Here is a 26770-nt window from a genome sequence, read left to right on the forward strand (position 1 = left end):
TAAATTAACTTTATCTAAAGTTAATAGTTAAAATTTTTAATTATTAACTTCACATGAAATTAATTGTACTTAAATTTTTATTATAAAATAAAAATTAATTTTTTTATATAAAAATATTAATATTTTGTTAAAAATAAAATTATTTAATATAATTACGGATGAATTTTTATAGATAAACACGTACCTACGTATTGAACGCATGTTATCATTTTAGCAACACACAAATTGTGAGTCAATACGTAAATGTGTGCCAATACTTTTTCTACATATCCACAGTATTATAATACATTTTAAATATTAATATTAAACCAAAATATCATATTGGTCTCAATATTAAAAAAATTTCTGAATAAATAAATAAATAAGGCGAGGATAAAAGGGGGAAGAACTGAAGAAGGGGAAAACGGTTGTGGCATTTTGGTAATTTAGGGTGAGGTAATGGTGATGGTAGTTTGAAGCAGGAGAGTGAAGGAGATCAGAGGCATTGTTGAGTAGCGAGAAGAAAGAAAGCAAAGCAGAGGAGGAGGGTGAAGGAGAGATCTGAGTGAGGATGGCGTCAGGATGGGGAATCAATGGGAACAAAGGTCGTTGCTATGATTTCTGGATTGACTTCAGCGAATGCATGTCTCGCTGCCGTGAGCCCAAGGACTGCGAGCTCCTCCGCGAGGATTACCTCGAGTGCCTCCATCACTCCAAAGAGGTCTTCTTTCTTTCTTTCTTTCTTTCTTCTTCTTCTTATTGTTGTTCTGTTTCGTTCCTCATTTCCTCCTTCCTTCCTCTTTCATTCTCCAAAACCCTAATTCCCAATTACTCTATTCAATTCCACTTTCATTCGTGCTGCGCTTTCAGATCTTAAAGCCTTTATATTATAGTGTGTTGTTATCTGTTATCTTCATGTTTTAGTCATTTTGTTAATTAGCGGTTTCAAAATCAGAGCATGCCCGATAAATTATGCTACTCTTCGTAATGTTATCAATTCTCATGGTCATGAGTTTCCAATCCATTTAGACACGGTGAATAAAGCGATACTAGTGATATTTCTATATTGCACTTCAAATCCTGTGTTTTTGCCCTGTTTCCACATTTATGTTGTATTGGGATATTGGTATAACTGTAATTATGTCATTTCCCTTTAGCAATCATACTTTGATCTACATTCCATATCAGTCTTTGAGTTGATATCGACACAGCAGAGTTGTGCTGATCTCTTCGGCTTCTCTGATTTCTTTCGTGCTTCATTTTGTTGCCTTCCATTTTATTATTGATTTGGCCAGGGGCAGTGGATTTCCTTGGGTTTGCTGTAGGTTTATTTTAGAGTAAAGTTCTTTTATATAATATATATCAAGTTGCTTATACCCCATTAACAATGGATAATGGCTTATATCAAGTTGCTTATATTCCATTAACAATGGATAATGGCTTATCCTCTGCTAGCTATTAGGCTAAACTGAATGTTTTAAAATTATTAAAGGATCATATTTAGTTCTCTAATAGTTTTACTTCAATACACTGCTCTAGGATGTATAATGCTGATGATTATACGATGATTTCAGTTGTTAATTGAATTTATCATACAGTGCTGTTTAGCTATTTGATTAGATGCTTAAGGATTATCGGACTTCTTTTCATTCTAGTATGCCTCGTGAATCCCAAGCTTGTGAAAATTTCACATATGGTACATATGATGAGTATTGCTGACACAAAACAAATATACTTGGTTTATGAATGACAGAAATAGTATATAGACATTAAGTTGAGTGATGTTTGAAATTGTTCTTCTCTTGCATTCATGAACTGTTTAAAGCAATCCATTCATGCTTATCATTGTGAATGGTTTAAACTTATAATCAGGTACCATGGCTCCATTATGGTCAATTCCTTGTTTTCCTTCTCTAGTTAAATTGCTTCAAACGTAGCTCTTGAACTAGATTTATACTTTTAGTCTTAGTCTTTTGAGTGCTTCTTTCATTTTTTAAAAATAAAATATCCTATACATCGGGAGTGGTGAAGAGAAGAAGTGCTTTTGGGAAGAACCAAAATATGGGTGGAAATTGAAAATTGTTAGCTCAGTTGGGATTTTTAAAAATAATAATGATAATAAGGATCGAGTATCTAATTTTATGCATATAACAGTACTGTAATTATAACCATATCCTTAAAATATTTTTAACAGTATTTCTGGCATTTTGGTTGAGGTATTAATATCAATTGAGAATGCCACGTCTTAACAAAATGAAAAAGCTGTGAATTTACTTTGCCTCAGCATTGTGAAAATCGGATTTGGATCCTCTAAATTTGAATTTCACTTTGGTAAAGTGTGCTCTCACCATTTATTTCATAGGTGGGACCAAGAAAAATATGAGAGAGAAACTATTCAAGGGTGAGAAATAACACTTTATCCTCTAAAGTAAAAATTCAAAATTTAGAGGATCCAAATTCGTGAAGATCACGCAACATAAGTGTATTGGGTTGGATACAAGGCTTGTTTTCAGTGCCACACTGAAGTAAATTTGCGTGATGAGTTATGACATGTGTGATCACTTATTTTGGTTTTTATTGTTTCCTGCAGTTTCGACGAAGAAACAGAATTTACAAGGAAGAACAGCGCAAAATAAGAGCTGCTGCTAGGAAAGATAAGGAGGATGAGGCTGTTAAAGGACATCATTAGCACTCAATCAGTTATCAGTTTAAGCTTTTGAATAAGTATTATGATAAAACAGTGTAATTTTTTCTTGGATCGGTGTTCCTGCAAGTTCAGTGTGCCCTTCTTTTTATCCCTTCAACATTGTGGGCATCGTTTTTGTGTGGAATAATTGAAAGGTCGACTTCGGACTGCAAATTAAACTATGAGCCTGCATCTTTTGAACTGCGGACAAAATGCTTAAATGGATTATAATCCATTAACGGAGAAAATCAACGGATTAAAAGATTAAATTCTTTTATCGAGATATTGAGCTCTTTTTTAAGTGTTGAGTGGGACAGTTACACGAAGTCTTGCATTTTCTTTTTCTTGTTGCTTGGGCTCTACCAAAAGGGAAAACACGAGAGAAGGGATGACATCACCAACAACAGTATTTTGATTAAGTTGGATGCCACAAACATGATTGAAATAACAAACTAACTAATGCTTCTTAAATAATCAACTATTTAAAAAGATGTAAATTATTCTAAAACTTATCAAGATTATTTATATTAAAATTTTAATTATGTTAACTTCATATTAAGGGTTTATTTAGGTGAGTTCTTATAAAAAGAATTTTTTTACTGATCTTTTAAAAAGATTTTTTTTGAAAAACAAAATAATTTTTTTACTGATCTTTTAAAAAGATTTTTTTTGAAAAACAAAAGCAATTTTATGTTTTGGATATCATAAGTAAAAGTATTTTTTATTTAATAATTATGATTGGGTACAAATAATATTGTTGGTAAAAAATTATTGAATTCGAAGGAGAAGGTTATTCGAATTATTAAGTAAGCTTTTGGAGCAGATGGTGTTGGAGGAGACATATTTTAGGGATATTCATTAAGTAAGAGTTCGATTAGTTTGGCAAATCGAAGAGTTACTCGAGTAAAGAAGATCGAAGATTTTTGGAAATCAAAGGTTATTTTGTAACCTGTCATATGATCAGGCGAAAGAGTGGGAACGGTTACCCACATTTTTGCACATGTGGGAGTGTCACTTCGAATTGATCGGTTAGGGAAATGGTTATAAATACTAGAAGGTTTGAAGATACAAAGGTTAGAACTTTGTTTCAGAAATTACTCATGTACACTCACAAATTTCTATTGGGTTTTTTCCATTTGTTTTCATTTTTCATTTACATATTCTGCAAAGTTTACTTTCCTTGCAAATTTATCTTTCAAACAACATTTAATTTCCTTGTTCAAATTTACATTCTCACGTTGTTATTGCTTTATTCAAATTTACATTCTCACATTGTTCAAATTTATCTTTCAGTCATTCTTATTTTCAAAACCTTTTATTTACTTGTTGTTTCTTCAGTCGTTTATTCTAATTCTGTCTAATTCGAGAGTCTTTGATGCACTTCTAGAGAATTGGTACTCGCAAAAGAGAAGTAGATTTCGCTCCCAGACTATTAGAATTGAACCACTATTGATTTGCTAAAAAATCGACAAAACAAATATAAAAATATTTTTTGTTTTTTTATTATGTTAAAAATATTTTATTATTGGGTAAAAAAAGTATTAAATTGATCTCTTACGTTTGAGCGTAATCCTATTTCGGTCTTTAAGATTTAAAATGTCATATTTGAATCTAAAAAAGTTTCATTTAGTTTCAATATAGTTTCATTGTGAGGTCAAAGTTAAATAATTAGCATTATAAGAACAAGGTCAATAATTTAGAGAACAAGTATAAGTTTCAGAAGCACAAAATTAATTGTAGATGCATCAATACATTTATTTATAATTTTTTTTACAATTTAAATGAAATATTTTTTATAGAATTAAGGAGAATAATAAATAAATTATTTTTATAAATAAATTTAAAAAAATATATATTTATAACTTTCAAAAATATTTTTTATCTTTAGAATTTTTATTTTTACTATTAAAATTTTGTCAAACACCTAAAAAAATAAAAAAATTTCTATTTTTAAACAACTTAATAACACCCAAATAAATTTTAAAAATATTATTTTTCGTAAAAGTAATAAAAAATCCGATCACGCGTTTTTATAATCTAAGGATGATTACATTTTTACTTTCTTATATTATCAATTTTTTGTCGATATGGAATCAGTTAAACTTTAAAAATTAATTTTCATTGTATTAAAGAAAAATGTTTTGTTACTAAATACTAATACATTTTAAAAAAAATTCTTTAAATAAATATATAACATATGTATTAAAAAAATAAACCTTATAATTTTTTTCATTGATGACTTGAAAAATAAATATTAGCTCAATATTTATAAAAGAAAAAAGAAAAAACATAGGTAGATGATAAAAATATTAAATAATGTGAACAATAAATATATCGGATGTTCAATTTACTAGATATACAATAGTTATGCTAATATTAAGATTTAGTTGGATAATTTGAGAATGTAGTGTGTTTTTACGCCAATTTTAGAACCCATTGTTCATAGAAATCATGGTCTACCTAGCAAATTACAATATGGGTTTGTTTGGGTGAACTTCTAAGAAAAGATATTTTTTTGAGTTATCTTCTTTTAAAAGATTTTATGAAAAAGTAAAAGTAATTTTATGTTTTGATATCTCATGTAAAAATATTTTTTATCTATTAATTATGTTTGGATATAATAATATAAAAATATTTTTTTATTTATTATATGAATTTTTTTAAAAAAATCTTTAACAAAAATATAAATTACAGTTTTTCAAAAAAATTTTTTTTAATATTTTTATTTTTATTATTAAAAATAATTTTTTTTATTAAAAAAATTTCTTTTATCAAAATAATGATGCCAAAAATCACTTAAAAAATGGTAGCGGAAAGTGGAATGTGAAAATACAAAATAGTGTGACGTGCAGAAAGCCGTGGGCGTGCGGGGGGGCTGGGCATAAATATCTGATAGTTGAAGGCGTCATCGTAGATTTATTTTTTCTTTTTTTACTTTGCCTCCGTACCGAAACCACACTTTACTATCACCACAACACATAGCGGGCGCGCACCCATCCGCTTCTCCCTCTCCTCTCAAAATTGAAAAACCCTAACCTGGAGGCCTTCCACTGCAAACCTACCGATCCCTAATTCCGTCTCATCATCAGAGGTAAAATAAAATCCCTTTCGCCCATTTCAACCCTTCTCCGCCCCCAACAGTCTCTATACCCTCTTTCCAATTCAACTGTACAATTTTATTTCCTCTTTATTCTCTCCCTTTCGATGTTCTGTTTTTATTCTGCTGAGAATTGAAATTCCTGGCTGAATTAGCTTAATTTTAGGTCTTCTATTCACCTTTCAGTTTTATTGTTGTTCCTTATTTTTCGATTATTTTATTGCCGCAGATTGAAAATGAGTAGGCGTGGGAGCAGAACAGTCTACGTTGGCAACCTCCCTGGTGATATTCGTGAAAGAGAAGTAGAAGATTTGTTTTCAAAGGTACTTTGCTATTTTCATTCTTCTGGAATTCTGGTAACTGGTAAGTTAGGGGAGGCAAATGCCCGTCGCTGAATTAGAATAGGTTCTTCTGGAAGTATTTGGGGATTTCTGATATGAAGAAGTTTACTGTAGGTAGGAATAGGATCTTGGATGTATTATTGATGTCAATAAATTGCTAATTCTATATCCAAGTAGTGCAGTTTGCCTCTTATTCAAGCGCAGTTAATGTTTTGTGCATGTCTTGGTTAAGTATTTTACTTCTTTCTCCTTTGTTTACTTATAAAATTCACTTTTCAGTATGGACATATAACTCACATTGATCTCAAGGTTCCGCCAAGGCCTCCTGGCTATGCATTTGTGGAGGTGAGCTTGGAGTAATGTAGTTTGACACAAATTCCCTTTCTTTTCCCCCCTTTATTCTAATTGAGTAATGATTCATGCAGTTTGAAGACTATCAAGATGCTGAGGACGCGATTCGAGGGCGTGATGGATATGATTTTGATGGCCACCGCTTGCGGGTTAGTTTTTGCTCACAACAACACACTTATAGTGATCATATCGCAAATGCAGTGACATCTATAAAAAGTGGCGTAGCTGCATTGTCTTGTTAATGTTATTTAAATTTGTATTCTTATAGGTGGAGCCTGCACATGGAGGGCGTGGTCATTCATCTTCAAGAGATCGATATAGTAGTCACAGCAACGGTCGAGGTGGACGTGGGGTATCTAGGCGCTCGGAATATCGTGGTGTGTAGACTGTTGGATCCTGTATTAGTTGTTTTTGAGAATTTGATATGCTTCTAAATTTACTTTCATATCCCCTGCAGTTCTGGTCACTGGATTGCCCTCTTCTGCTTCATGGCAGGATCTTAAAGTAAGCTATTGTGCTTATTTCATATCTGTCAGATATTTGGGGGCTTAGATAATCATTGTTATGAATGCAGGATCACATGCGAAAGGCCGGGGATGTTTGCTTTTCCCAAGTTTTCCATGATGGAAGAGGTACCTATACATTCAAATAAAATGCTTCTCCTAATTTTGAGTTTGTCTTTTGGGGTCCAGTTCTTCATTTCTCTTTCCTTGGTTTTCTTATAGAAAGTGGTATTTAGCTTGTAGAAGAAGAGTCTGACATTATTTTAATCAGTCATTCAAAAATCTATTCAAGATTTATGGGGTTTTATGGTTGGTTTGCAGGAACTACTGGGATTGTGGATTACACAAACTATGATGACATGAAATATGCTGTAAGTTACTTGTTAATTCTTAAATATATGGGTTTATCTAAATGCAAATGAACATATTTATGTTATATTGTCATGAGTTATGCTCTTTGATATCCTCATATCCCCAATAAATAGCTTATATATTTGTTTTGTTTAAATGATTATTTGTGTTTCTGCAGATCAAGAAGCTTGACGACTCTGAGTTTCGGAATGCATTTTCCAGGGGCTATGTTCGGGTAAGACCTAAATTTGATATCTAGAAAACTTTATATTTTTGTCCTGTGAATTCTCCTTCTGCTTCGATTTTTTTTCCCTTATACATTTTTCTCTTTTATGCTATGTAGGTGAGGGAATATGATTCAAGGCGGGATTCCTCTAGAAGTCCTAGTCGTGGCCCATCTCATTCTAGAGGAAGAAGCTATAGCCGCAGCCGCAGCCGCAGTCGTAGCTACAGTCGGGGCCGGAGCCCAAGGTCTGTCCAGCATGTATTTTAGATTCCACACGAATCCTTGTTATATGTTAGATTCATACTTGAATCATTACTTTTTGTCCTTCCTGCAGCAAATCTCCAAAGGGGAAGTCTTCACCACGGTCACCAGCTAAATCTCCACCAAGATCTGCTTCCCGTTCTCGTTCAAGATCAAGGTCTCGTTCTTTATCAGGGTATGAAATCTCTTTACTTTGTATACTTTTTGTCGCTTAATGTCATAATGTGTTGATGCCTTGATGGAAAGCTTTTAAAGTATCTTTTGATTGATACTGTTGTTGGTCATCTCTGTGTCTGGAGAACCCATTTAGACCTTTTTAGTTATGTTCAAGGACCAAAGCTCTCCATCCATCCTTTTGGGTCAGATAAGAAGGCATTATTATTAGTATGGAATTGGGGGGAACGTAGAGTAATAAAGGTTCTGGTAATTAACCAAATATAAGTAATTGAAGATGGAGTTTTTAAATTCTAGATTAACAATTTAGTTTCAACTACACTGTCCCTCTGAAGTCAGTTGTCTTCACATTCTGTTATTTGTGTTGATGATAAGCACCAAAGGCCGGAACTTGTCCATTCAATGCTAACTTTTATTACTTGTAAAAGGCATGGGATCCTGTGCCAAGAAAATGTTTACTTTTCAATTGTTCATTTTCCCACACATACTGTTTCCTTTTTCCATGCACCCGTTGTCAGTTTTCCCTTCATGGTGTGCTCGTGTCGTACCTGGCTAAACATGCCTCCTAGTCAAGAACACTTTCACTTTCCTTCGTTTTTGTGAAAATACATTTGTTTTTTTTATTAGATATGGATACTTGCGGCAAACTGGAAAATGGAAATTAGGAACTTGGTGGGATTTGGTTCAATTGCGTGCAATTCAATTTGTTGTAGAGGTATGATGTTTTTTAGATGGGAGACTTTGGATACCCTCATAGTACATGTGTTCTAATGCTTTTAGCATGTAAATGTCCATGGGTGCTAGATTGGGAACCAAGGAGATCATGGATTGCTATTTAGAGCTGGATGTCTTGTGTATTAAGGCAATTGGGATTTGGAAATCATCTCCAATGAGCAATAGGGACAAATTTCATTGAAGTATGGACTTCAAGATTTGCCATGCCAATAGGACGCCCTATCTGGATTCTCTGGATTTTGTGGTGCAGTAGGGAAGATTTCTTCTCTCTAGTCCACTGGTGTCGTACTTTGTGATGCTTTATTTGTATTTGTTTTCCACATCTTATTATTAGCTTAGAATATCTAAAACTTCCTTTTTGGCACTGTTTTACTGTTATATATTTTACAATTTTGTTCTTTTACCCTCTCTTGGATATGTCAACTGTGACTTGGGAGAGGCATCAAGGCTGTTGGATCAAATTTGATAAAGGGAACTTGTGGGTTTTAAATTCTATTGTTTCTGGAACTTTTGCAGATCACGATCAAGGTCTAGGTCTCCATTGCCTGTGGTGAGTAAATTCTCTTAAACCCCCTGATTAAACGTTGATCTGCTTCCTGCCTTTAGTCTTACCGCAACACAGTATGGTAGGTATGCTTGGTTTTTTGAGTCAAGCCAAGCATGAAGACTTCGACAGTTGAGGTCTTGCTTTTCTGAAGGAACTTTATGACTTCTAATATAGTACTTCAAAGTGTTGTGGTAGTGGGGATCCATATATATGGCGGAAAATGTATTTTAGTTTTTAAATAGTGTATGGGATACTGATCCTTGTTTTTCCTTTCCGTAATTGATTTTTTTATTCCAGCGTAATAAAAGCCCAAAAAGACGCAGTGCTAGCAGGAGTCCAAGTAGAAGCAGGAGCAGGAGCAAGAGTTTGTCCCGGTCTGTTATTTCTCTTAATGATTTTGCCTTCCGTAGCTACACTTTCTAGTTTTAAATGATGTTTGGCGATGGATGCATCCTCAACAGTGTTTGAATTTTTTGAAAAAAAAAAAAAGGATCTAATTCGTCTCTTTGTCTGGGCAGGTGAATTTTGACTGTTATCAATCTTTACAGTTGAAGAAGTGGGTGAAGGTGAATGACACAGAAGCTTTTCTATTTGAATTGACATTTTCATCGAGAGCACCTGCTTGGTTAAAGTTGTTTATTCAACTCCTTTGAATTAAACGTTAGAATTTTTCCATGTCATTTATTTGGAGAATTTGATGATTGGACCTAGGTTTTTTTTAGTAATAGACTGTTGAATATCAAATTCCCTGAATCTATTATGATTGTACTTTAACATTATGCATGCATGAATGTTTGGCTTGGTCACTCTATCTTCTGGGAACTTACTGCACAGTTCCCACTTTATTTTTAGGGCACCAAAGCTTTACTTTTTCAGGACCGGTTTAACGTGGATTTCCCCCCTATACCAAAACCAAACACCGAAATGGAGAAGGCGTTTACGATATTTCATTGTTTTCCTGGTTCAACATAACCTCCAAATGAAGTCCATCCTTAAAACAAGTCGTTGGACACCCGATTAGTTAGCATTCGGTTCTCTTTGTTGTACACAATGGTGCTTAACTGAGTTTGTCTAAGCTAAATTGGTCGAGAGATTCATGATTTCATCATGGTTAGTGTTGCCTTTGAAGTTATCCTGGAATCACTTGTGCTATGTGCTTTGTGTTTTTGGTAGTGGTGTTTTTACTTGGATAAGCACGTGGTTACGTGGTGGGCGTGGAGTTAAAGAATAGGCATAGACGAATTTGAGGTGGTAGTTGGACGTGGGGGACAAGTTGATTGTCGTAACGTCCCAATAAGCATACATGATGTGAACTTGACAAGCTATGTGGTGGCTCCTCCCTTGCGTGGTTGTGTTTTCATGTCATATCATGTGCTGTTTTCTTCATCGAAAAGGGACCGAACCTCTCTTCTCCTTTCCCTCACTTGTGGCCTAAATTCGTTTTTGCGTCATGAGCCTCATCCTTATTCTTTGACTTGTTTCGCCATCCTCACCGCACCCCTTGAGCTACAATGATTAATTCCCAAGTGGCTATACAAGAAGATGAAAAATGAAAATGATCCTAATTAATTTATGTTTTTGAAGATAGAAATTAGAATAATGAGATACGTGAATGTCGATTGGTTGGCGAGGAGAGAGGTAAAACAGTAGACGTAGTTTAGTGTCCAAAAAATAGAAAAGGAATTGGGGGAGAATTAAGATATATTTAAAAAATAAAAAAAATGTAGTACTACTTAGTTAATAAGGCAAATTTAAGAAGAAACAGATGAAATGAGAATGATCCTAATAATTTATGTAATATAGTAATGAGATACGTGAATGATTGGTTGGCGAGGAGAGATGTAAAAGGAAATGTAGTGTCCAAAAAGGCAAAAATAGAAAAAGAAATTGGGGGTGGGGAATGCATTAAATAAAGCATAAAAGTGTAACACCTACACGTACACATTTGCCACAAATCCAATCTCAATCCCATTCCTTTGGATACAGAAAATGAGTTTGAAGGCGAAAATGTTCGGAGCCTTGAGCGACGATATAATCCTCAAGATCTTCCACACTCTGGAAGATGACCCTCGCCACTGGGCAACACTCGCTTGCGTATGCACCAGATTCTGCTCCCTCATCCACACCTCCTGCTGCAAGTCCCTCTGCCACCGCACTATCCCCTCCGATCTCCTCCCCTCTTCCTCCACTTCCACCGCCGCAGATTGGGCCTCTCTCCACAAGCTCTCCGTTTGCTGCCCCGGTCCCATCCACGCTGGCCTCCTCCTCGAAACCTCCGACTTCGGCCTCCAACGCGAGCTCGGCCCAGACCTCCCCATCACCCTCGCCACAGCACCCGCCCCCCCTCCCATTCCCTCCAACGACGTTGTTTCCTCTGACTCCTACTGGTCCCTCTACGACGACCTTTACTTCGACACCGTTTACAATCCCTCCGAGACCGAAACCGAAACCGACTCCGCATCCCATCCTGTAGAGTCTCAGCAACCGCCGTTATCGTCGGTGGTTGAGAAGGAGTGCAACAAGAGGAGGAAAGTGTGCAGGTCATCGCATCTGGCTTCAGGGACTCGGAACCTGAGCAGAGAACAGGGGAGCAAGCTTCTTGCGAGACAGTTTCGGCATGATTGGCTGTACATCTGTGAGTGGCCAGGGTGCGTGCACGTGGAGGAGAAGAGGAATTACAGGTTGTTCAGAGGCGTGTTCAAGAACTTCAAGAGGAGCAGGGTGTGGAGGACCATCAATGATGGCAACAGGAAGAGGATCGATCTTGGTTGCGCCTTCTGTAACTGTCATGAGACTTGGGATCTGTTGTCTGCGTTTTGTTTGAGGAGGGGCTTTGGCTATCACGATGATGGTCAGCCTGTTGTTCGAGCTTTTGTTTGTGAGAATGGCCATGTCTCTGGTGCTTGGACTGATGTCCCCATCTACACTTAACTTTAGAGTAGCATTGTTTCCTAATCCCTATGCCCTTCAACTTACCCTTCATTCTTCCTTCTTTTGTTAATATATCGAATCGATATATTTTAGAGTTGTTCAGATGCATGGGACCCACTAGTCTTATGTCATATTTCAGACGGATTCATAATTATGGTGCTTGTAAATCTCTCTCTGTGATCCTCTGTTCCCAACTTTGTTTAACATAATTCTGTCTTCGTTTTCCATTTCAGAAGCGTAGTAGATCATGATTCACGACCAGATGAAAGGTATAATCATCATAGTTCCACTTTTTACATTTTTTTTTTGGATAAACAACGGGCCAAAAACACTCTAAGAAAAAACAGACGACACAGTAATTACTCTAGAAAATATGATTCTAAACGAATCCGTAAAGAAATTAAGAGAAATATAAGAAGACAGAAATGTATATATATATGAGAATTATATTGTAAATCATATTCATGTAAGGCCAGTTTATTGGCACAAGAATTTTCTTCTTTAAACTCATGGTGGAGGCTCCAACTCCTCAATTTGATGCAACGATTTCGGATGGGCTAGACCAAAATTTCCAAAAAGTGAAAATCAATTGAATCTTAAAGACATGTAGCCATAACTATTTTTGAGTAAATTTTCATCTCTACATGAACGTTCAGCGCCGGATCTAGTCCCAAAAAGATGTCCTAAAGCTTAGTAAACGTCACTATACAAGTGTCAAAGTTAGCACAGTGCTGCTATAGTGCTATGACGTCTTTTCCTCCTTTATAGAGCCATCTAAAGTTAATTACATTTTCTTTATCTAAAACAATTCAACTTGGGTCAAGTTATTGTCTTTGGCCAAATAGAAAACTAGTTCATGAAGCTTACCTTCATTAAAGGCTTTATTTCTTTCAAAAATGAACTTATTATGATGAAATCATAGAAAATTCTTAATGATAGCGAAAAAGAGGGACTACAGGATTTCTTTAACGTGGGACTGAGAAAATAAATTCACCAATAACCAAAAGACCAAGGATAAGGAGAAAAAATTATTTGAGCTCAGAACCGTTCTTCAAACTCTATGTTTTATCACCGATTTCTAACCGACCAATGAACCAATTCATTTCAATAAATTTGAATTGGATACCATCTAGCAATAGTGGTAGGTCTCTCTAAAGTTAACCTATGATAAAAAAAATTTGAGGAAGAATGTTACATGTATGATTTTTTTTAATCCTTTTTATTCTTTTATATATTAAAAGGCATCTATAAGAAGTAAGTAAAGATAAAAAGGTTGATGAATATATTACAATCATAACCCCACCCCTTCCTCAGAGTTGCAATTTTATATTACTTCAACTTCAACCTAAGCTTTAATTTGAACACATACATTGATTGTTCTGCAGTCTATTCTTTTTAGCTTCACGTTGATAAAATAAAAAATAGAAAGAAATTAAATAAAATAAAATAAAGTACAATATATGTGTGTATGACTAACAAGAGGGGAAGTGGAAAAAGTCCAATGACAGTGCAATGATTTTCTACATGCATATATTATTTTCTGAGTTCTATCTCGGAAATAAAAAGTAAATTGAAGGAAGCATAAAGTGAAGCATTATGATTTTCTTAAAGAAAACATGTGTCCCCTTGAGATGAGTATATTATACATCAGTGCTTGGTTTTGGGCTTCTTGACGATCATGACAGTGCAATGAGCATGATGAGCACAATAGTCACTCACACTCCCTAATACAGCTCTGCAACATCAAAGGAAACTCAATCAGCACACAGGTTTTCATACTTCATTATTTCAACATAGTTTCATAAAACAAGCGACAGATGGTGTACCTTTTTATAGCTCCGTAACCATGGCTACCCACCACCAATACTGAAGCGTGGTGCTTCTCCACAGCTTCACAAAGAACATTTCTTGGATCTCCTTCTACCACTTCCACAATTGCATCATTCACCTAATCATCAAACAAAGATATTAATTAAATTGTCATCTCACTGTATTTGTATTCAGCGATCATCTGTACATTAAGATTAATTTAATTAGTTAAGAATAAAGTACTATTTTAGTCTCCAGTACTTAGACTAAATTTTAATGTTGTTCCTAACATTTCAAACGTTCTATTTCTTTTTCAAAAAAATTAAACAATTTTAACGTTGTTCTACGATTAATTTTGACACTAATAGTTAACGAGATGAGTGATATAGACGTTAACAACGTTACTAATTAAGTCATATCTTCTTTCATGTGTTAAAAAATGTAACTAAAACCTTCTTGTAATACTTCTTTTTTTTTAATTTTTTTTGTTCAAAATCCCAAATTCTAACAATCAATCCTTCGAAATCAAAGAAAAAACTGTTATATTAGTGATCGTTAGTTAGTGGATTAATTTTACTTATATACTTAAATCGAATGTTATTGGCTCTTCAACATGCGATTTGTTTGTGTCAAATTTAATGGTGACACAATATTGAATATACTTAAAATTTTTTAAATTAAAATAAGACATTAAAATTTTTTTAAAATTAAAATACAACATTTCAAACATTGAAAATTAAATTAAAATTTGGGTCTAAATGTTAGGAACAAAATAATACTTTTTTTTTTCATTAGTTAATTAATTACTTACAGATTTGTTGATGCAGAGTTGTTTAGCTTGTTCGGTGACTCTGGCAGCAGTCCTTTTAATATCGGCTTCCACCATCGGAAACACCTCAGGGGCTCCTACAACTACTCAAATTAGTACGTATCTATATGCGTATACGTATGTATACGTATGCATGGATGGATATTCGAAAATATATACGTACATACATACATACATACCAGGGCCTATGATGCCAACAGCGGAGGTAACAGAAGGCTTGGCAAAGACGACAACGAGCTTGAAGATGGGAGTGGGAGAGGGTGTGATCAAGTGGTCGAGGGTCCATTCAAGAGCGTAGGTGCTGTATTCACTGTCATCCACACCAACCACCATCACCTGCTTCTCTCTTTCTGGAACCTTCTTTGCGCAGCAACTTGCCATAGCTCTGATCTCTCTGTTTGCTTAGTTATTGCCTCCGATCCAATGCAAGTCAGAAAAGTAAACAAGTTAAATAGTGTGTTATTAGTGGCGCAACTGGCTTGGTTGATTCGAATTCCAAGGTAGCGTAATGCTTATATGATTGGCATATGAATCGGGTTCATGAAAACTACCCTCCACTCCACGCTTTATTCCCGATTCTACATTCTTCTCCTAACTCCTCTGCTTTCTCTACAATCTACAACCAATAGATCTTATGCTGACATTTGTGTTTACGTGAATGATTAGAAGTTTCATTAAGTTACTTAATAATTGTATTATTTTATGCTTCGTTCTGTATTAGGTATGTGTTGTTAAACCTAAACAGGAAAGGAATAATCTGGAGCTTCGGATTCTAGACATGTCCACAGACCTTGGAATAGTAGTCACTTGGTCGTTTGGCAAACATTCCTTTTTAAAAAGAAATTCTACCAAATCCCTATTCCTCAATAGATGCTTCCATAATCTACTTTTCCATGCCTTTTTTTTTCAATAAATTAGACCGTTTTTAATCCTACATTATATCAAAAACTCACACACGCTTAACACTTAAGGGTTTCATCCACTATTTGTTTCGCCAAATTTTGAATTTAAATACAGTATATTAAAAAAGCACATAATTTACCACTTGAACTAAAGCCTCATCGTTAGCTGCCATTCTATCTTTCTTTCAAACACTTTTTTCCCTCGTTCCTATTCAATCAGAAAACTGGTTTTGTACCTAGTGACGTATAGCACAACTCCAGAGAGAAAATCCCTATAAAATATAAGTGGCCCATAAAAAGGTTTTTTGGTTAACAGAAGCCCATAAATCCTATTAATGGATTCATAAATCTACGGAATATGAAGCCAGATCAGGTCCAAAATAAAAATGAATCCAACTATACCCAATTATTTGAACTTTTCATTATAAGCTGAAAACACATGTGGTGTCAGGACCCATTGCATGTGGAATGGACTTATTGATTTTTTTTTTCTTTTTTCATGAAATCTAAAGGTGTGTTATTTTTATTTTCTATTTTTTGTTTTTTAGATTTTACAAAGAAAAAAATAAAAAATATAATTTTATTATTTTTACTATTTTTATTTTTTTTCATAAAATCTAAAAAATAGAAAACATTAAAAATAAAAATAAAAAATACAAATACAAATAAAAAACATCCTAAGATTTTCTGATTCAATACCAAAAAAAAATTAAAAATTTTCTGACTTAACAAAAAGGGAAAAAGTCTACGAGTTTATGAATTTTGTAATAAAGAGTTGACATGTATCTTATTTATTTGAGAGATGATGTTTCATGTTTGTATTATTTTTTGTCTTTTTTATATAAAAGATAAACATCTTTATCATTTTTCACTTTCTATTAATTATTTATTCCAACAAGTGATATCACACTTATTCATAATTGTCATAAAAAATATTCAATTTTATTATTATTTTATTCGGTATATGTTAATATTGCGTAGCTTACGTTAACATTATTGCACCGCAAAATTATATATATTGTGGATGAACACTATTCTTCTAGTGTCCTTTTAATTTTTTGTTGCACATATATAATATACACAGTTGTGGATATCGTTTGGGTTATAGTGCTCTTATATACATATTGACATGGCCATTTACATACATATATTATTGATCGTTTGGATATATATATATTGTTGCGTGCTTATAATGTAAGCTAAGCATGTTTTGGTTAATATATATATATATATATATATATATATATATATATATATATATATATATATAAAATGATGTTCATAAATTAATGATTTATATACGGTTTTCATCTTTTGTTAAATCAAACGAGCATTATATATTGAATTATGATATTTTTTAGATTTAATTGTGTGGGTCATTAATTTGATATAAAATTAATTGATTATCCTTTTAGAATATAAAGATTAATATGTATATGTCACTTATGCGAGTATTAATCTACTCAAAGAAAAATTTATATTTAGCCAAATTATGTGTACATATTAATAATATTTGAGTAATAGAAGATAATGCTCATTAATTTTAACGGATCATAATTTTTTGGCACATGAGTTATAATCAATTTTTTTAAAGTCTGAAAAGATACCATTAAGATTTAAATCCTTTTGCGATTTAAATATTTTTTTGTTACATAAAGAAACTAGTAACAATTTGGATTATTATACCCACTTTTTTTATAAAGATTTGGTTTTGAAATAAATTGATTAAACATTATGCTGCCAAAGTAGCCTCTTTTGTGAAAATTGATTTATTTGATTTATTTAAAACATTAGAAATATAGTGATATGTAATTCATGCGAATATTGGTCGGCCCAAAGGAAGGTCTATATTTGGCCAAATTACATACACATATTAATAGTAAATACATGTTTGGGTAATTAATTAAAAAATAAAGTAATACTTATTATTTATGCGGACAATAATCGGCTCAAAGGAAGTTTATTGTTTGGCCAAACAATAAATATTGCACATTTCTGTTTATTTTCTATTAATTATGCGGTCAATAATCGGCCCAAAGGAACGTTATTGTTTGGCCAATTAATAGAAAATATATGTGGTAATAAATAGGTTGCGAAGTTTAAGTCTCCATGTGCACATTAAGTCGGTCCAAAGAAAGGCTTAATGTGTGACAGGAATTTTGACAATATTTGATTACTGCAATGAGAGTATGACTTACAGTTAATTTTCTATCCAAAGATTGAAAATTAATGTTGTTCTAGATATCTCAATATGGATTTTTTCCATTATTTAACAAATGTTTACTGCATGTTCTTTTTTGTTCTAGTCTAGAAACTATGGCTTCAGCTACCAATGTTTCTGCACAAACTAGCAGTATTCCTATATTGAATGGTTCAAACTTTAAAGTTTGGAAAGATACCGTGGAGATTGTCCTCGGTTGTATCGATCTAGATATAGCTCTTCAAGAGGAGAAACTCACTTCCACTCCGAAAAATCTCAATGAGGTTAAAATAGAGAAGTGAAAAAGATCCAATCGAATGAGCATTATAATCACGAAACGCTCAATTTCTACGGCGTTTCGGGACTCAATTACTGAGGATAAATATGCCAAATAGTTCCTAAAGAATGTTGAAAAATTCTTTACTAAGAATGAAAAGGCGGAGACAAGTAGTCTTTTGAGCAAACTTGTCTCCATGAGGTATAAAAGTGATGGGAACAAAAGGGAGTACATTATGAAAATGTCTCATCTTGCTTCAAAATTGAAAGCACTAAAGTTAGAGTTGTCTGGAGATTTACTCGTACATTTCATTTTGATTTTCCTTCATGCACACTTTGGGAAATTCAAAGTGAGTTATAACACTTTGAAGGACAGTTGGTCCTTAAATGATCTTATATCTCACTGTGTGCAAGAAGAATAGAGGCTACAGTAAGATAAGACTAAAAGTGCTTGATGAGCGGATATTTTATACGCTTTTTGGGGGTAATTTCATGTAGATTTTAGTATGTTTTAATTAGTTTTTAGTAGACTATCATTAGTTTTTAGGCAAAAATTATACTTCTGGACTTTACTATGAGTTTGTGTATTTTTCTGTGATTTCAAGTATTTTCTGATTGAAATTGAGGGAGCTGAGCAAAAATCTGATTTAGGCTGAAAAAGGACTGCTGATGCTGTTGGATCCTGACCTCCCTGCACTCGGAATGGATTTTCTGGAGCTAAAGAAGTCCAATTGACGCGCTCTTATTGGGTTGGAAAGTAGACATCCAGGGCTTTTCAGCAATATATAATAGTCCATACTTTGCGCAAAGATAGACGACGTAAACTGGCGTTCAACGCCAATTCCATGTTGCAGTCTGGCGTCCAGCGCCAGAAATAGGTTACAAGTTGGAGTTCAACACCCAAAACACGTTACAACCTGGCGTTCAACTCCAGAAACAGCCCAAGCACGTGAGAGGCTTAAGTCTCAGCCCCAGCACACACCAAGTGGGCCCCAGAAGTGGATTTCTGCACCAATTACCTTAGTTTACTCATATTCTATAAACCTAGGTTACTAGTTTACTATTTAAACAACTTTTAGAGACTTATTTTGTACCTCGTGACATTTTCAGATCTGAATTTTATACACTTTGACGGCATGAGTCTCTAAACTCCATTGTTGGGGGTGAGGAGCTATGCAGCGTCTCGATGAATTAATGCAATTGTTTCTATTTCTCCATTCAAACGTGTGTGTTCCTATCTAAGATGTTCATTCGCGCTTAATTATGAAGAAGGTGATGATCCGTGACACTCATCACCTTCCTCAATCCATGAACGTGTGCCTGACAACCACCTCCGTTCTACATCAGATTGAATGAGCTTCTCTTAGATTCCTTAATCAGAATCTTCGTGGTATAAGCTAGAATTGATGGCGGCCACTCTTGAGGATTCGGAAAGTCTAAACCTTATCTGTGGTATTCCGAGTAGGATTCAAGGATTGAATGGCTGTGACGAGCTTCAAACTCGCGATTGCTGGGCGTGATGACAAACGCAAAAGGATCAATGGATCCTATTCCAACATGATCGAGAACCAATAGCTGATTAGCCGTACTGTGACAGAGCATCTGGACCGTTTTCACTGAGAGGATGGGAGGTAGCCACTGACAATGGTGACACCCTACATACAGCTTGCCATAGAAGGAACTTTGCACTTTGGAATTGAGTTGAATATTACATTACAGGAATTCAGAAGACAAAGCATCTCCAAAACTCCAACATCTTCTCCATTACTGCATTACAAGTAACTAATTCATGCTCTTTTATTTTTCTAATAATTCAAACTGATAATTTTAATTGAAATCCTGACTAAGAATAATAAAATAAACATAGCTTGCTTCAAACCAATAATCTTCGTGGGATCGACCCTTACTCACGTAAGGTATTACTTGGACGACCCAATGCACTTGATGGTTAGTTGTGCGGATTGCAAAAGTGTGATTGCAATTTCGTGCACCAGTGCTCACATGACTTCAACTTCTCAGTATAAAAAAAAAGCGTGATACTACTGCGGATGTGCCTTCTCAGCAGAAAAAGGCTAAGAAACAAGATCAAGTTTCAACTTGTTTCTTCTGTAAGAAGGTGGAACACATGAAGAATGATTGTACCAAATATGTCACCTGGCATGTAAAGAAGGGTATAATTCTTACTTTCGTTTGTTCTGAGGCTAGTTTAAGTTATGCACCTATTGATAATTGGTGGGTAGATTCTGCTACTACTACTCATGTAAGTGTTACTATGCAAGGTTGCCTCTGGAGCCGACTGCCAAGTGATGCTGAAAGATACATCTATGTGGCAGACGGCAATATAGTTGCAGTCGAAACTATAGGAACCTTTAGATTATGTTCCACGAGTGGATTTTACTTTGATTTATTAGAGACATTTTATGTACCGTCATTTAGACAGAATTTGGTTTCTGTTTTTTGTTTGGACAAATCAGGTTATTTTTTGTTCGTTCGAAGACAATAAAGTCAGTCTCTTCTGTAATTCGAATAATATTTGCTTTGGTCATTTGGTGGATAATCTATATAGGCTTGACTTAAATTCCTATAATAATGAAATACTACAAACTGGTACAAAACGAAAACTAAATGAGAATTTGGCATCATTATGGCACAAACGCTTAGGTCACATCTCTAAACAGAGAATTCAGAGGCTCGTGTCGGATGAAATTCTTAGACCCCTATATTTGGCGGACTTTGAAATCTGCATTGAGTGCATAAAGGGGAAAAGGACAAACAAAAGGAAATTAGGTACCGAGAGAACTAAAGATATCTTTAGAACTGATACATACCGATATATGTGGCCCATTTCCTACTGTCTCTTGGAATGGACAATGATACTTTATTACATTCATAGATGATTACTCTCGTTACGTGTATCTATATTTAATTCATGAAAAGTCCCAAGCCTTGGATGTTTTCAACTCTTTCAAAGTTGAAGTTTAACTTCAATTTGGAAAGACAATTAAAGCTGTCAAATATGATCGTGGTGGTGAATACTACGGAAGATACGACGGTTCAGGTGAGCAACGTCCCAAACTTTTTGCTCTTTTTCCTAGATGAGTGTGGTATTATTCTGCAATACACTATGCCAGGAAAACCTAGCATGAATGGTGTTGCAGAGCGAAGGAACCGAACTCTTAAGGACATGGTGAGAAGTATGATTAGTCATTCTTCCTTGCATGAATCACTCTGGGGAGAAGCCTTAAAGACCACAGTGTACATCCTTAATAGGGTGCCAAGCAAAGCAGTTAACAAAACCCCATATGAAATTTGGACTTGAAAAATGCCCAGTATAAAGCATCTGCATATTTGGGATGTCCAGCTAAGGCGCGACCTTATAGGTCGTATGAAAGAAAATTGGACTCAAGAACAATTAGTTGCTACTTTGTTGGTTACGCTGAGCGTTCACGGGGGTACAAGTTTTACAATCCTGCATCAAGGTCTATTTTGAAATGGGAAATGCGATATTTCTTGAGGATGTTGAATTTGAGAGGAAGGAAATATTATGAATGTTGCTTTTGATGAGGAATCTGTAACAGACAATGATCAGGTCTTTGTGCCTATTATTGTTCAAGATACAGTTATGGTACAAGAGTACAATAAGAAGCCTATTATAGATCCAGTTATAGTACAAGAGAACAATAAGAATATCATTATTGCTCAAGATACTGCTACAGCACAGAAAAATAATGAGAATCCTCCTCAATCTCAATCATACATCAAGCTCAATAATCTCAAGAAGTGTCATTAAGGAGATCCAATAGAGAAAGGAGAAAATCCATCTATGGTCTCAAACAAGTTTCCCGTTAATGATATCACAAGTTTCATCAAGTCATTACCTCATGGTTTTGAGGTAAATATCATAGATGAGTGTGTATACCGCAAGTTTAGTGGGAGTAAATACATATTTTGGTCTTATATATTGATGACATTCTACTTGCCAATAATGATATAGGCTTATTGCATGAAACTAAGAAATTTCTATCGAACAAATTCGAAATGGAAGATCTTGGTGATGCCTCTTTTGTATTAGGAATCGAGATACTAAGAGATCACTCTCAAGGTACTTTTGGATGATCACAAAATAACTATATCGAAAAGATTTTAAGTAGACATGGCATGAAAAGTTGTAGACTAATGGACACACCCGTAACTAATGGAGACAAGTTCAGTCTCAAGCAATGCCCTAGAAATGATTTTGAGAAGACAGCAATGCATGACAAACCTTATGCATAAGCACTAGGAAATTTAATATATGCTCAAGTCTTTACACGTCCCGATATATCATTTATAGTGGGAGTGTTGGGTAGATACTTGAGCAATCCAAGCATGGATAATTGGATAGCTGTTAAACGCGTAATGCGTTATATAAAGAGAACAAAGGATTACATGCTTACTTATCGGAGATCAGAAAATTTGGAGATCATTAGGTACTCTGATTCCGATTTCATGGCATATGGTTGCAAAACTTTGTCACTGAACTTCATATAGTAGATGACATTGAAAGGCCATTAAAGATATTTTGTGATAATAAGTCAGTAGTACTATACTCCAATAACAATAAGAGATTGACAAAATTGAAGCATATAGACATCAAGCTTTTAGTTGTCAAAGAGAAAGGTTAAGAAAAACAGATTTTCATAGAACATATAGGAACAGAATATATGCTGGCAGACTCACTAACCAAAGAATTGATCCCTAAAGTCTTTCATGAGCACACTGCTCGGATGGGTGTCAATATTTGTGATGCCTTGGTTTAGTGGGAGTTTATTTTATTTTTATGCTATATATTCTATGACAGATATTGAGTTATTTTTCTGCAGAATTAAGTTGATGGTTTATTTCATGTAATATGAAATATTCATTTTGCAATATTTGTATTGTGTTTGATCTCAATAAAGTTTTAAAGTTGAACCAGCTGGAAATAGACATGCATGAGATCACTTGGCATGTAATTTCCATATTACTCATCCAAATTTGATCTATATCGTTAAGTATATTAAGATGATGATTGTCGTGGTTTAGTCACGAGATTAATGTGATAAAAGTTGCAGTAGTTCCATATCTAATGTATGAGACGGACCAGATTGTTAAAGTAATGAGAGAAATAGCATTCAGATGCGCGCATAAAGTTTATAAGATGTGATTATGTCAAGAAATAATATATGTATAGCCCAAGTGGGAGATTGTTAGGAAATTATTTAATTTCCTAATTTATTTGTGGGTAATACATATATTAATTATAATTACAAATTATGCTATTTCAAATTAAATGACTTATATAATGATGATCTCATTTATTATTATAACTGCTAATTGAATAAGTTATTATTACTTTTGATTTGGAATTAAATGAAAATAAAATCAGATATTATCTTTTGTTCCTTAGATAATTATCTTTTTGGATTTTAGATATATTATCTTTTTGAACTTTAGATACTATTTTATTTGGGATTTAGGGTTTAATGAGTGCTATACTCAAATATAAATAGACATTCAGGGTTTCGGTCCCCAACATACTAAAAGCCGCCTTTGTAGCTTTTTTCCCATCAAAAGAGTTGCAGTTCAGCCGCCTAGAAATACAGAAGACTTTGATTGAGGAAGATCGAAAGAACCACAAGATCCAAATTCTTCCATTAATTTCTGACTCTTATGAGTAAAAGTACGCTTCTACATTATATTATATTTTTTGTGATTCAATATGAATGATCTGGGTTAATAAAATTATTTATTCCAACACAGAAAATATTAAAAATAAAAAAATACAAATACAAATAAAAAACATCCTAAGATTTTCTGATTCAATACCAACAAAAATTAAAAATTTTCTGACTTAAAAAAAAAAAAAGGAAAAAGCCTACGAGTTTATGAATTTTGTAATAAAGAGTTGACATGTATCTTATTTATTTGAGAGATGATGTTTCATGTTTGTATTATTTTTTGTCTTTTTTATATAAAAGATAAACATATTATCTTTTCTCACTTTCTATTAATTATTTTTCTTAACAAAATCTAAACATCTATAAGATATATATAAAAATACTTAACAATTTTTTGCCGTCCATTTGTGTAGTACAACCCTGTGAAATACGGTATTTAATCACGGTTGAAAACTGTTAAAGGCTTACAGCTAAGGCAATAGAAGTGCTTACGTATAAAATATTTACTTCCTTTTATGCCTATCTATATCCTATAATCTTCAAGCTAAGTGCGCGAATTCCTGTTTTTAAGTCAAAAAGTTGGAAATAAAACTAATTAAAGTTTAGCAGTTTCAGCATTATTTTTCAATCCTGTTGATTTGATATCGTCAAAAATGGTCACCTGATGAAAGAGTGTATCTGTGTATGAATGGTGGTCTTGCTATAATTAAATAATATATAGTTTCTCGCATATATTATATGACTTCAACTATTCTTACATGGAAAATAATATGGACATGTGGAGAGGCTCGAACAAATAAGGAAAGCAAAAAATGGAAACGCCAAAATAAATAATACAAAGCAACGATCGTTTTTGACGAAGAAATTAGTTTGCCACTTCCCATATTAAAGTGGATTGTTTGTTGCAATCACATATTTATTGGATGGACAAAACGAAGTGTCAACTAACCACCTCTAATCAACAAATGAAACACCTCAATGCTAAAAATTTGGATTCTTTAAATTTTAAATTTTTATTTTAGAGGATAAAATATAATTTATTATCTTTAAATAATTTTTTTTTATTTCACCTATAAAATAAATGGTAAAAATTATACTTTATTCTTTAAAATAAAATTCAAACTTTAGAGAATCTAAATTCATATAATAAACATAAAAGAATTTATAAGATATAATACTATAAAAAGATAAGTTTAGTTAACATGTATTCTTAAGATATATGATAAAATTATTAATTAAAAAATATAATATTTAAGTTTTTTTATGTAGGAAAGTTTTATGGTAATATTAGTTTTAGTGGCTAAAAATAATATAAATTTGACCTACAAATAAAATACTAACATATGACATGATAAATTTATGACTAAAATAATTCTATCTTTTTTATAATTTTTTATGATTATTTTTATTAAAATAATTTCTTATCATTATTTTTATAATTATAAAGAATAATTTAAAAAAAATAACACTAAAATAAATTTTTAATTATATTTATAATTATTATTTTATTATTTTATTTTTAAAAAATAATTTCTTATCATTATTTTACTAAAATAAGTTTTTATAATTATTTTTATTTTTTAATTATTTTGTATTATTATTATTTTTAATAATTTCTAAAACTAACACCAAAATTATTTTTTAATTATTATTTTTACCAAAATAATTTTTTTATAATAATATTTTTTTATAATTTAAAAAAACTAACATCAAAATAATATTCTCTTTTTTGGTGTTACTTTAAAAATAATCATAAAAAATTATAAGAGAGAATATATTTTTGTGTTAGTTTTTTAAAATTATAAAAAAATAATTATAAAAAAATTATTTTGGCAAAAATAATAATAAAATAATTATAAATTTTTTTAAAACAAAAATAATTAAAAAAATAATTTTGGTATTATTTTTAGAAATTATTAAAAATAATAGTAATAAAAAGTAATTAAAAATAAAAATAATTATAAAAACTTATTTTAGTAAAAATAATTATAAAAAATTACTTTTTAAAAATAAAATTAATAATAAAATAATTATTATAAATATAATAAAAAATTATTTTGGTTTTATTTTGTTGAAATTATTTTTTATAATTATAAAAATAATATAAGAAATTATTTTGATATAAAAGTAATCATAAGAAATTATAAGAGAGAAAGAATTATTTTGATCATAAATTTATCATATCATATGTTAGTATTTTATTTGTAAGTTAAATTTATGTCATTTTTAACCACAAAAATTAATGCCATCATAAAACTCTCTTTTTATGTATTTATTAAAGTAAAACATTTAAAAAATTTTATTACTAACTATCTTAAAAACATTAATGTACTATATATACTCTTCATTTGCTGCCTTTGTGTAATGATGATGGATTAATGGTCGACATTTCTTAGTGATCCTTCCACTAACATTAAAAAGGCATTATATAGTTGATTTTGCCAGAATGAATAGAATAACACAAAAGAGGGGCAATCTCAACCATCCATAGAAAAAGCTTACTTTCAGAGTTTAGTTGATTTGATCTGTCCAAGCATAAAATATCAATCAAGAAATCAAGATATTATCAATATTTGAACCAAAACCACCATCAAAATTTTCAGTGTGCTATATAGCTCTATGTACAGGTGATAAATTGAGTGGTGCTTAATTAGTGCTCATTAAAGAAATTATTAATTAACGATATGCATGCTTCCATATTGCGGTTTGTTTATGTTATATATATGGTAGTTTATTATCAGCCTCACTTGGTTAAAATATTCGAGAAGATCAATGTAATGATTAGCAGAATTCTACCTCTATCTGCCACTAATTGTTTCACTTATACTAATTGATACCGCCATTACCATAAGCATAAATCGGCTTTATAAATT

At 32.7% G+C, this 26770-nt stretch overlaps 4 protein-coding genes across 7 annotated transcripts; 3 read left to right on the forward strand and 1 right to left on the reverse strand.

Annotated features, from left to right (window-relative positions):
• The first annotated feature begins 363 nt into the window (after positions 1 to 363).
• On the forward strand, positions 364 to 2847 carry LOC112695797 (NADH dehydrogenase [ubiquinone] iron-sulfur protein 5-B). The gene is made up of 2 exons (XM_025748281.2): positions 364 to 700; positions 2570 to 2847. Exons 1-2 carry the CDS (start codon positions 551 to 553, stop codon positions 2666 to 2668), a joined length of 249 nt encoding a protein of 82 aa, XP_025604066.1. The 5' UTR covers positions 364 to 550; the 3' UTR covers positions 2669 to 2847.
• Positions 2848 to 5498: 2651 nt separating this feature from the next.
• Positions 5499 to 12349, forward strand: LOC112695795 (serine/arginine-rich splicing factor SR34B). Of its 3 annotated transcripts, XR_003150518.3 has the most exons (15): positions 5499 to 5756; positions 5992 to 6085; positions 6383 to 6448; positions 6529 to 6603; positions 6723 to 6831; positions 6912 to 6958; positions 7029 to 7086; positions 7279 to 7328; positions 7487 to 7543; positions 7652 to 7779; positions 7869 to 7970; positions 8597 to 8684; positions 8774 to 9254; positions 9549 to 9625; positions 9770 to 10057. XR_003150518.3 is itself a non-coding variant. In XM_025748276.2 (14 exons), exons 2-14 carry the CDS (start codon positions 5999 to 6001, stop codon positions 9771 to 9773), a joined length of 894 nt encoding a protein of 297 aa, XP_025604061.1. In that variant the 5' UTR covers positions 5526 to 5756; positions 5992 to 5998; the 3' UTR covers positions 9774 to 12349. The 3 variants fall into 3 exon arrangements, 1 of the variants encoding a protein (XP_025604061.1); XR_003150520.3 differs by lacking the exon at positions 8597 to 8684 and having other exon boundaries at positions 5526 to 5756; positions 9770 to 12349; XM_025748276.2 differs by lacking the exon at positions 8597 to 8684 and having other exon boundaries at positions 5526 to 5756; positions 9221 to 9254; positions 9770 to 12349.
• LOC140172896 (phytochrome A-associated F-box protein-like) lies at positions 11241 to 12349 on the forward strand. Its single transcript, XM_072197961.1, has one exon. It carries the CDS (start codon positions 11241 to 11243, stop codon positions 12180 to 12182), a length of 942 nt encoding a protein of 313 aa, XP_072054062.1. The 3' UTR covers positions 12183 to 12349.
• A 1270-nt stretch (positions 12350 to 13619) lies between these two features.
• LOC112695796 (universal stress protein PHOS34) lies at positions 13620 to 15679 on the reverse strand. Of its 2 annotated transcripts, none has more exons than XM_025748280.3 (4): positions 15000 to 15679; positions 14803 to 14897; positions 14009 to 14130; positions 13620 to 13917 (listed from the first exon to the last, which is right to left on the reverse strand). In XM_025748280.3, the coding sequence occupies exons 1-4, from the start codon at positions 15199 to 15201 to the stop codon at positions 13830 to 13832; spliced, it is 507 nt and encodes a 168-aa protein (XP_025604065.1). In that variant the 5' UTR covers positions 15202 to 15679; the 3' UTR covers positions 13620 to 13829. The 2 variants fall into 2 exon arrangements, with proteins under 2 accessions (XP_025604065.1, XP_025604064.1); XM_025748279.3 differs by having other exon boundaries at positions 14803 to 14903.
• Positions 15680 to 26770: the final 11091 nt, after the last annotated feature.

Source organism: Arachis hypogaea, chromosome 6 (assembly GCF_003086295.3).
Source record: "Arachis hypogaea cultivar Tifrunner chromosome 6, arahy.Tifrunner.gnm2.J5K5, whole genome shotgun sequence".
Lineage (NCBI taxonomy): Eukaryota > Viridiplantae > Streptophyta > Magnoliopsida > Fabales > Fabaceae > Arachis > Arachis hypogaea.